Source organism: Zea mays, chromosome 9, assembly GCF_902167145.1.
Source record: "Zea mays cultivar B73 chromosome 9, Zm-B73-REFERENCE-NAM-5.0, whole genome shotgun sequence".
NCBI lineage: Eukaryota > Viridiplantae > Streptophyta > Magnoliopsida > Poales > Poaceae > Zea > Zea mays.
In genome coordinates, this window is record NC_050104.1 from 105,816,270 (window position 1) to 105,827,732 (window position 11,463).

Genomic DNA, 11,463 nt, shown 5'->3' on the forward strand with positions numbered 1-11,463 from the left:
ATTGGGCAGACCTAGAACTTTTTGCCCCACTATGTGTAAATTTATCGATACAGTACCGATCATGAACAAGTTTTCTTCAACATCGAAACACTCTACCAACTGACCGATTAAGGTCTTGTTGAGCACAACAGGCATTGCATAATATATGGACTCAAAGAGCTTAAAATATCCTTTATGTATCGATATAAAGGTCTGCAATATAGGTACAGGTCGGTACGGTCCATTAAGTTAGGATTTAGGACACTAGTGGAGTTGCTTAATACTCAGTTATGTGTTGAGCAATATGTTTGACTATTTGTGAGACCACCATTGGAGCATCTTGCGTTGCGCTGCAGCAGCCGTTGCAGATTGTGTTTGCCCAGTTACCCAGACCAGGGTACCATTAGGGATGAACACGGTCGGAAACCATTATCGTTTTCATATTTTTTTTATCGGAAACAAAATCGAAAACGGTAACTCCGGAAACGAAAACGATATCGGTATTTCGGAAACATCGGGAACGAAAGTTCGGTGCGGAAAATACACCAGTAACGGTCAAAATCTAAAATACGATCGGTAAACATATCAAACTTCACAATACAACAGAGTTGACAAAAGATCACAAAGACCACAAGTTCACAATTCATGATATAACAAGTTCACAACGATCACAAATTTATAATATAAAAAGTTTACAAAGATCACAAGTTCACAATATAAAAAGTTCACAGTATAACAAGTTCATAAAGATCACAAGTTCATAGACTCAAAGTTCACAGTTCACAATATACACAATTCAATTGCGTTTGCCCAGTTACGCATAGCATACCATAGCATCCAACTTCTGTATAATAAATTTTAGTGAGCATATATGCATAATGGATGGAACATGTGATTTTACCAAGAACACAGATGTTACCACTGCAGAGTTTACCAACCCTGGACCTCCTGAGATTTTCCCATCCCCGAACCAACGATTTTACCATCAGGAACTTATGATTGTACCACCTAGATCCTCGATTTTACCAACCTTCAACATTGTGGCGGTGGAGAGCAGAGCTGGTCCGTTTTGGCTGGCACAGTTGGTCCATTTTGGCCCATTTTGGCTAGCACATAGTTGGTCCGTTTTGGCTGGCACAGAGTTGCCCTTTTGGCACGGAGCCTAGATTTTACTGCGTATTGCTCTTTGTTCAACACTTCCCATCACACTTCCTCAGCATGAGCTCTACAGTCACCTGGCGTCGCAAGTATAAGGACAGGCAGGGCTACTACAGAACATTACATGACGGTACACTACGGTACGAGAGGTGCTCGCAACTGTAAGCATTTGAAGCTTTCAAATGCCAAAATAGCTAGGACGGAGAAAGAAACATGTGATTCTCGATCTCCTCTTTGCTTAGCCGGCCCTTGTCGTTGGTGATCGTGATCTTGTTCTTCTGGCCAGTGGTCTTTTCCTCCGCTGATCGGGATGGTGGTGCCCCTTGGTTGATGGGGTTCATGGCGACCTGGCTCTTGGCGGTGTCACCAATGAGCCTCTCGGAGTTGGTGAAACTATGGTATGAGAGGAGCGCCCACACTAGGTTACGAGAGGTGAAATTTATGTACGCCAATGAGCTTTCATTTTGCCACGGTGGCAGTGCTGGAGCTGAGGCCTAAGGTTTCGGACATGCGGTAGAAGCACCATATAATCCTTTTCATAATGGAATGCCAAATTTTCCATACTAGAAGATGAAATATTTACATTTAGTTATACAAATATTCCATTTTCTGATGCCAAATATTCCTTACCAGAAAATTGGATATTTACACCGTCTGTCGACTGCCTACCTATCTTGCACTACCGGGTCCGATAGCTTCGCTCTCCTCCTGTCCGTGTCCCCTTAGTCTTCCACCATTCCCGCTATCGCAGAGCGCGCGGGGGTCATGCTTGGTGCCTCATCTGCTTCGGAGGCATCAAAGGTTTCCTTCTTCTCATCCAACTCTTCGACCACTTTCTTGATTTTTGCCACGGTGGTGGTGCCGGCGCTGAGGCCTAAGGTTTCGGACATGCGGTATAAGCACCATATAAGCCTTTCCATAATGGAATGCCAAATATTCCAAACAATATGAAGGAATATTTACAGATCGTTATGGGAACATTCTATTGTACGACGCCAAATATTCCAGCTAGAACACTGAATATTTACACCGTGTGCCGACCGCCTACCTATTTTGCTCTCTTGTCCGTGGCCCTTTAGTCTTCCACCATTCCCGCTATCGCGGAGCGCACGGGGGTCATGCTTGCTGCCTCACCTGCTCCGGAGAAATCAAAGGTTTCCTTCTTCTTCTTCTCATCCAACTCTTCGATCACTTTCCTGATTTTTGCCACGGTGGTGGTGCCGGCGCTGAGGCCTAAGGTTTCGTACATGCGGTAGAAGCACCATATAAGCCTTTCCATAATGGAATGCCAAATATTCCAAACTATTTTAAGGAATATGTACAGTTCGTTATGCGAATATTCTATTATACGACGCCAAATATTCCTACTAGAACATTGAATATTTACACTGTGTGCAGACTGCCTACCTATTTTGCTCTTCTTGGTCCGAAAGCTTCGCTCTCCTCCTGTCTGTGGCCCTTTAGTCTTCCGCCATTCCTGCTATCGCGGAGCGCGCGGGGGTCATGCTTGCTGCCTCACCTGCTCCGGAGAAATCAAAGGTTTCCTTCTTCTCATCCAACTCTTCGATCACTTTCTTGATTTTTGCCACTTGCCCTGCCGGGTCTGAAAGCTTTGCTCTCCTCTTGTTCGTGTCCCTTTAGTCTTCCGCCATTCCCGCTATCGCGGAGCGCGACATGTACATCTTGGCTGCCTTGATGGAGAACAACAAGATCATTGGCTTCATCAAGTTTGATGTCGACGATGTCATCTAGGGTCCACCCAACCGCCACTCCACACACAGAGACCACCAAACCTGTCAGCCAACGCTGGTTGACTAATGTCATTGAAATGCTTATTGTTAGCTCCTGGATCCAACTTAAGTTTGAATCCTCTTTTGTGGACAAAAGAAGATAAGTTAAGTTATTGAATAATATTTTTGGAGATATATTTAGAAAGTGTAGGTTAGAATATATTTTAATAAATACTACACCTTATAAATTATTTTCCTAAAAATAAATATTATTGTGTGTATGTTTAAAAGCATTTGCATAAATGGATAAAACAATCAATAAATGATAAATAGAATTATGCTTGCATACATGCTGGAGTTTACTTGTGTATTCAAGATTGAACTCAAACTTGAATTTGAACTTTGAACCCTGAATCAAACTTAGAAAATGAAAAAGAAAAAGAAAAAGAAAAAGGGAAACCTCTACTCGCCGCGTGTCCGCTCGTGTGCGGCGCGTGCGCCACTGGTTCGTGGGGCTCTGGCCTGCTTCATCCGATCTGTGAAGCCCACGTCCTCCGATTTGTGAAGCCCGTCCTGGGCCGGGCCGATCTGTAACGAAAGCTCATGGCTGTGTTGCCGCTAGGATACCTATGTTACCTTTTAACCCCTGTTACCGCCATGGAGAGGCCTGCTTCATCCGATCTGTGAAGCCCACGTCATCCGATCCGTAAAGGCCACGCTGGGCCGGGCCGATCTGTAAACGAAATCTCATAGTTGTGTTACCCCTGGGAGGTCGTATGTTACCTTTTTAACTCGTGGTAACGCTGGGAGACACAATGTTACCTTTTAACCCGTGTTACCTCTGGGTGACACGTGAGCCATAAAATGGGTTAGTAGTAAGGAAATGCTCAGGATTATTATTGATGTCGATTTTCCCAAGAGCATTGTGGACATGTACATCTTGGCTGCCTTGATGGAGAACAACAAGATCATTGGCTTCTTCAAGTTTGATGTCGACGATGTCATCTAGGGTCCACCCAGCCGCCACTCCACGCACAAGAGACCACCAAACCTCTCAGCCAACACTGGTTGACTCCTGTACCAGCATGTAGCATACCGTATCAGCACAAATTGTTTTCTAGTAATGTCATTGAAATGCTTATTGTTAGCTGCTTCTTCTAGTAGAACCCAAAAAAACTCGATAACCATGGAGCGAGGTCTGGCCATGGGTCCCAGCCCCTATGGACATGATGCGCATAGGCACGTAGTAGCAGAACAATACATTCTGATATTGTAACACCTAAAATTCCATTTTGGGATTATTAATATTCCGTCCAAAAAGATTAGTAATTACTAGTAAGAATCTTCTTTCTTTTCAAAGTTACTCTCTATATGGATCCAACTTAAGTTTGAATCCTCTTTTGTGGACAAAAGAAGATAGGAAATATGAAAAGATCCTTATTTAAGTTATTGAATAATATTTTGGAGACATATTTAGAAAGTGTAGGTTAGAATATATTTTAATAAATACTACACCTTATAAATTATTTTCCTAAAAATAAATATTATTGTGTGTATGTTTAAAATCATTTGCATAAATGGATAAAAACAATAAATGGGTCATGTTTCCGCTTCAAAATATCGTCAACTGACCATGATAGCACCTCTTCGAACAAAGCTTGTGCAGTTAGCATTTTAATGATAAGTTGTTCACAAAAATAATAAAGCTTGTGACAATTTAATTTGGCAATATAATACAAATGGTATTTACTCTTCCCACACCTTGTACAAGGTAATTAATTTTAAAGGGGTTCAACCCATTTTTGAGCCAAAAAAAGAAACGGTGCGTCATTTATTTTTTGACTGCTATGTTAGTACTAGACTTTGGTCTGAAGTCTTAGTGATCTAGGGGTGGATAGCAGTGGGATGTGTTTTGAGGAAATAGATACTTAGTGGCTGTGTAATAAGAAAAAAAATTTATTAGAAACATTGTGAATGCAGCAGTTTTATGGATCATTTGGAAATTAAGGAATAGTATACGCTTTCAGGGTACAGAGTGGAGGGATATGATGTGCTTTGGCAGTGGACAATCTTGTCTCTGGAAAATTGGTGGTTGTTAATCCAAGTGGGAGCTCAATACAGAGATCTATAATTTTTTTAAAAATAAAAAATAAAAAATGTTAAAAACTGACCAAGGCGACGACAGCTATGGCGCGGTGGAGCTTGAACCCACCGGGGAGGAGACGCCCGGGCCAGAGAAGACGGCGGCGAAGGCGGCTAAGGGTTCGGTGGAGCTTGAACTCGCCGGAGAGGAGATGCCTGGGAGGCGCACACGACGGCGACGGCGACAGCGACGGCGGCTAGGCGGACCTCTAGATCGGAGGAAGCAGGCTTGACAGATCGGAGGATGCGGGCTTGACAGATCGGAGGAAGTGGGCTCGGCCCAGCAAGGCCTTGACAGATCGGAGGAACATTCTGTCAAGAGCAACGGAGGTCGTGACTAGCAGGCTTGACAGATCGTAGGAAGTGGGCTTGACAAATCGGAGAAGCGGGCTCGGCCCAGCACGGCCTTGACAGATCGGAGGAACATTTTGTCAAGAGCAACGGAGGTCGTGACTAGCGGGCTTGACAGATCGGAGGAAGTGGGCTTAACAGATCGGAGGAAGCGAACTCGGCCCATCACGGCCTTGACAGATCGGAGGAACATTCTGTCAAGAGCAACGGAGGTCGTGACAGATCGGAGGAACATACTCCATTTCAAACGACGTAGCTCACTCCGTGATAGACATGTTCTTTGTGGCAATGAAAATCCAGTTTCACAAGGAGAAATTATCAGATAGATTGCATCAGGAGAACTAAAAATTTCCATCAATAATAGGAATATCTACTCTGAAATGCCTGTCTATCTATCCGAGCAGAATATTTTACAGAGGTACAGAAGCCGGTGAATAGGCCCAAGCTCCTAAAGCCATTGCCACTGCCTGTATTGGATTTAGATGCCTGTCATAGATGTATATGCCATCTTGGAATGTCTTAAAATTTGCACTGACTTACTTACTGAATGACTTATTGTTTGTGAATAAATCCTATCAGTTATGATACAACCTTTCATATCGGTCTGTCGTCAGTAGGCATCCCTCAGCCCTCACGATACATCTTGTGGATAGGGCCAACAAATCTATCACCTTGTTACCGACCTGATGTCCTTTGTTACCTTTATCGGCTTGTCACCGACGTAACAGAGTTTGTTACCTTTTTCTAGCATGTTACCAACGTTATGGACTTTGTTACCTTTGTCACGTTGTTACCGACCTGATGGCCTTGCTCCATAGTTTGATGTATGGTATTATTTTATGGTTTTTGATGGTTATCAATGTATTTTCAGTTGGATAGTTTCGTTTTATAAGGTATTGCATTACGACTTTCTAACTATATGTATGCACTTGTATTTGTGAGATATTGCTTTAATAATTTGTGAGATATCCTTTAATCTTTCATGAATTTGTGAATATTTATATATTATTATTAATTTTTATGTGGATGTACAACTTGTGTAAATTTTTAAAGCCAACTGAGGGTAGATGTTACGATTTTTACCTATCGTGTGTTAGATTCCGATCGTAACCGGTGTATTTTCCGTACCGTACTTTTGTTTCCGATGTTCGAGAATTACCGATGTCATTTTCGTTTCTGGAGTTACTGTTTTCGATTTTGTTTCCGAAGAAAAAAATGAAAACGGAAATGGTTTTAGTGTTTACCGACTGTTTCACTAAGGGATGACTAAACAATATAAGAGCATCTCCAAGAGACTAGCTAAATAGCTTGTCAAGGTAAATTTTAGCTACTTAATAGTAAAATAGTTCTCCAATAGACTAGTCATTTAACTTGTCAAGCTATCCGGCTCTCTAAATTGACTCCTTCATTAGCCAAATTTGGCTAGCAACTCTCGCTAGCCAAGCTAACTTGCATGTTGAAGAGTCTGTTGGAATGAGATGTTATATATACAGTTTAATCTTTATGAAGAGACAAATAAAGAGTCAAATAGAGAGTCAACAATAAAGAGTCTCTTGCATTGGAGATGCTCTAACTATCCTTAATTTTAACTAGATAACTGAGATCTGTTTTGACTAACATTCGAGATGCTCTAACACATATGGGTAGTCATGGCAGGAAGAACATGGGCATCTGGAGCGGCTCAACCACGAGCGAGTAATCCATCTGCCGCTTGATGTGACCGTTTAGGTCAAAGATGGCCACGTCGTAGCCGTAGGGCGTGTCAGCGAGGTAGACGCAGTCCGCCTCAAGATTGGTACCACACCAATACCGCCGCACGGTGATGAAGAAGGGATAGCTCGCCCACAGAAAAAGAGCGCGATCTCCCCCAAAGTCTGTGACACGCCGCCACCTGCCGCTGCTAGCGTCGAGCTCGTGGAGCGACATGACGAGGTCGTGGAAGCTTCTCCTATCGTCAAACACCATTCTGCTCCACACGCGACTGTCCCAGGAGTACATTCGCCCGTAGTTGTACATATCTTTGACTCCATAGCCATGTATGGAGATGAGCAGAAGCCGCTGATGGTCGCCACCGGAAGCGGCCAGGTAGAACCCGCACCGGTCATGGTCATGTTGGCCACTGATATCAATCTCTGGTCCCTGAACACTGCAGGCTCCGTCATGGCTCCACCGTCGAGGTCCCACGAGTAGACGTGGCCGATCTCATTCACGGCGAACAGCTTCCCATCGAGAACGATGGCGTCCATGTACGAGGCATCAGTCGCGGGGTTCTTCACTGCCGTCCACCTGCACTCGCCTTCGCCTCCGCCGCCGGCTGCCGTGAACGCCAGCAGACCATTGGAGAAGATAACAACGGCGAGGTAACCAGCGTGCGCCGGCGTCCGGCACAGCGCGACCTTGAGGATCTTGTGAGTGTTGTTAAAGATGTAGGCACTAGGGGTGCAGACGCGGAGATCGCCGACCACCTTGACTCTGCTGATGGTGGCGAATGATGGCAGGCGAACCCACGCGCCGGTTAGGGGATTCAACAGCTCGACGTCGCACCCCTTATTAATGGTCGTCAGCCACCCGTGATTGCCGCCGACCCAGGTCCGGCCCTTCAGTCCCTCGGCCTTGCCGAGAAAGGACTTGCGACCGCCGCCGCCGGCAGACACGTCGTGCAGGCCGAATGTGCCCGCCTCGACGTCGTACTCGATCTCGTAGCTGTCGGGGTCCAAACCAGACGTGAGCAGCGCGGGCGCGCCCAGCGGCAGAAGTGGACTCTCCTCGCAGGCTTCGAACCAATGCCTGCAGACGGCAGGGAAGCGGAGGAGGGTAATGGGGTCGAGATGCTCTCTGACGAGGTCGCACACGTTCGCCGGGAGGTCTGCCCACCGTGGTGCGGTAGCCGCGCTCGATGTCGAAGACATTGTCGTAGCAGCAGACCTGCACACCTGCTGGTTACCGTTATTGTTGTTGGTGTGATAGCAGAATATATACACGTACCAGGTCGCCAAACACAAAACCTGGATCGTATCGTAGCAGCAAACCACGGCCGGGCACAAGGAGTCCTACTGCTTGAGTGTTTGTTTACACAACGACGCCGAGATGAAGCCGAGGTAGACCAGGAAAGAAGTCCCTCCGTAATCCGTATATGTAAAGAAAGTTGGACGTGTTGCCCCTCATTTAATTAACGCGTCCGCTTATGCGCGGCCGTCCCGTTTTCTCCGCATGCACCGCACAGGTCGCGCTTGCCTGTTCACTTCACTCCGCCATGCGAATGGCGTATAGGTAACGAGGCGTTTCTCATGGGAACGGTACTGCCTTCTAGAACTTGGGATATGCAGTTCTGTGTGGTATAATTTGTTGTCTAACTGCACAGTATCCAAATTTGTGCAGACTTTGAATGTCTGAGGAAAGAAACTCAAGATCTCATGCCCATGATAACAAAACATTTAAATTGTCTGACTAACAAACCCTTTAAAATGTCTGACTCACAAACCCTTTAAACTACATTGTCTGCAAGATACATAAACATAGAAGCCTGCCACAAACACAAGTCTCTAGAAATTAAGTCTCATGAACACAATAAGTCCAAAATTGAGACAGACACATAAACTTAACAATACAGATGCCTGCAACCACCTCGCTCTCGCCTGCATTGGAGCACGCGTCTGGGCGAGAAGAGGGCGAGAGGGGAGCGAGAGGCCGGCGATGCGCTGGCGCAGACGAGATTACGGGCGAGAGCGATGGGCGAGAGCGATGTGGCGGCTCTGATTGGTCCACGTGTGCTAGTCGTTGCCAAAAAAATTCAAAAAAAAGCAAAAAATCACAAATTTCATCCCTAATCCCTCTATAAATACCCTTGCCCCGGTGGAGCTCATTCCACACACCAGTTCACCACTGCTTGGCTATCCATTGCTGACCAAAAGAACTACATCAATTCATAACCACTGCTGACCAAAATACCTACATCAGTTCACCACTGCTTGGCTATCCATTGCTGACCAAAACAACTACATCAGTTCATAAGATTTGCTACTGTCGACCACAGCCCCATGTTGAAACAAGCGCGTGAGCAAACACAAGATTACAACAAACACTACAGCTGAAATCATTTTCAGTCTGGCGATCACTAGTGATCTTCTCTAGCTGCATTCTCAGTCTGGCGATCTCAGCTTCCTGCACAACCACACGTTCGTTCGATTCATCAAGTCTGTCTCTCAGATCGTTGTTGGCCTCTCTCAAAGCATAAATCTTATCCTGCACTTGTAACATCAGTTTTTTATCAAAGTCCGAAAGGGGGGGGGACTCACCCATTGGAAAAGATTACACCCTTCTGATCCCTTCAAACACAAAATGTGGAATTAAAACCAAACTAACATGTGGAATAATAGCACAAAAAATGTGGAATCAAAACAAACCTTTTGGCAACGAAGGAATCCTCTGCTTGGGTTGGAATCGGTCCACGAGGTCAGCTCCAACATAACACCTGAGCACTTGCAACAAACAGGATTATCTGCATCCATCCATTTCCGGTACGACACCGGAGGCTTACGAGGTGATTTTGAAGAGCCAGAGACAGATGAAGTCATGGAGAGCCTCTGCCTAATCCAAAAACCACAAAAATAACATAAGAAACATAATTATCAGCTTGATTGATGACACACTAGCATCTAAACCCAAATCTGATTAAGGAGAGTGCATCAATAGGTCACTATATAATAGAAACACTGGTGTATGTTGGAACAAATAAAGAACCGTGTATAAAAGCAATGTTTTTACTGAAGGATAGGGAGCATCATTCATCCCTTTTTGCTATGTGATATGCACCTACATCCTGATACATATAATGAGTAGAAAGTAGCTGTGCGTATATAGTTGCATTGAGTAAATAGAATTTATCCCCAGACGTGATTCTTCAAAGTTTTTTAGTACAATATATGGGAATAGACATACATTTTCATGCCGTCACTTGTTCATCAATTTTAATAAATTCTCATTTCTGATTTGGATCTTGAAATGGATTACGGTGTCGTCTGAGGGCAAGATGTTATATGCATTTCGAACGTTATAATTTCCTTTGACCCATCTACAACCATTTTTGCAGGAAAAAATAAAATAAAACCATGTTAGTAGCAGTGAACCATGTGAAAAAATAAAATAAAATTAACTGATTTGTTGTAGCACAAAGCACCAGTCACATGTAGTTGGAAAAAAATATTTTCTTAGGGCTAGTTTGGGAGCTCAATTTTCCTAAGGGATTCTTATTTTCCCAAGGGAAAATGAACTAATTTCCCTTAGGAAAATGAAAATCCCTTGGGATAATGTGGTTACCAAACTAGCCCTTAAACATTCTGGCCACCATGTGGCGAGCCCAAAGCAGAGATGACAAGAACCCTCAATAGATTTGTTTAGTTAATCTGATTAGGTGCAGTTTACAGGCTGATGTGAGGTTATGAGTAATTGAACAAGCTTGCAATTTTGAACCCCCCATAGTTTAGGATTTTGGTTCCCCGGGAAAATTGGAAAAAGGTGCCTGGATGGGGAAAACAAGTCACCTGGATTCGAACTCGCAGGGCAGCACTTCTCTTGACGTCCAGTAGAGGGCTCAAGGCGTGAACAGGACCAGTGGCGTCGAGGAGGGGTAGGCGGTGGAGCCAGCGGCGTCGGTGCGGTGGAAGGCGTCGGAGCCGGCGGCACAGAGGTGGGGGAAGGCGTTGGTGTTGTCCATTTATGGGTATTTCCCTTTATTTTCTAACATAGAAAAGAAGAAATAGATTAAAAAAAAGGCGGCCAGCCGAACTGGGCCTCTACAAGGCCGCTCCCCGCGGACTTTCTTGGGCCAGTTCAGATATCACCCCTGAACTTCCCGGTTAGTTCTGTTTTCACCCCCCGAATCTTTAAACCTTCATATCTTTCTCGTTTTAGCTCCGTTTTAACCCGTTCAAGTTGTGTTGGGTTCATAACAACAAAACCTACGCTTTAATGCTGTTGTTCACCATGTCAAATCTCTGTGATTTTATTTATCATGTTAATCTAATAACTTACTTCTAGTTAGTGTACCATTGCCCCTAATAACACGTTACTTCTCGTTAGTGCACCGTTGCCCCAAATAACACGT

At 44.6% G+C, this 11,463-nt stretch overlaps 1 protein-coding gene and 1 pseudogene across 4 annotated transcripts; both read right to left on the reverse strand.

Annotated features, from left to right (window-relative positions):
* Window positions 1-1,331: 1,331 nt before the first annotated feature.
* On the reverse strand, window positions 1,332-9,148 carry LOC103640136 (uncharacterized; annotated as a pseudogene).
* A 27-nt stretch (window positions 9,149-9,175) lies between these two features.
* Window positions 9,176-11,096, reverse strand: LOC100276090 (uncharacterized). 4 transcript variants are annotated; one of them, NM_001348922.1, is made up of 3 exons: window positions 10,901-11,096; window positions 9,764-9,947; window positions 9,176-9,602 (listed from the first exon to the last, which is right to left on the reverse strand). In NM_001348922.1, exons 2-3 carry the CDS (start codon window positions 9,932-9,934, stop codon window positions 9,378-9,380), a joined length of 396 nt encoding a protein of 131 aa, NP_001335851.1. In that variant the 5' UTR covers window positions 9,935-9,947; window positions 10,901-11,096; the 3' UTR covers window positions 9,176-9,377. The 4 variants fall into 4 exon arrangements, with proteins under 4 accessions (NP_001335851.1, NP_001143438.1, XP_035818080.1 ...); NM_001149966.1 differs by having other exon boundaries at window positions 9,176-9,678; window positions 9,764-9,943; window positions 10,901-11,083; XM_035962187.1 differs by having other exon boundaries at window positions 9,236-9,602; window positions 9,764-9,943; window positions 10,901-11,075.
* Between the last annotated feature and the right edge of the window lie 367 nt (window positions 11,097-11,463).

What these genes read in the sequence shown, in the direction of transcription:
- LOC100276090 (NM_001348922.1), bottom strand. Translation starts at nt 9,934, where the DNA reads ATGACTTCATCTGTCTCTGGCTCTTCAAAATCACCTCGTAAGCCTCCG. An exon ending in GATTCCTTCGTTGCCAAAAG is followed by an intron (nt 9,603 to 9,763) that starts GTTTGTTTTGAT and finishes TTACAAGTGCAG; the next exon opens with GATAAGATTTATGCTTTGAG.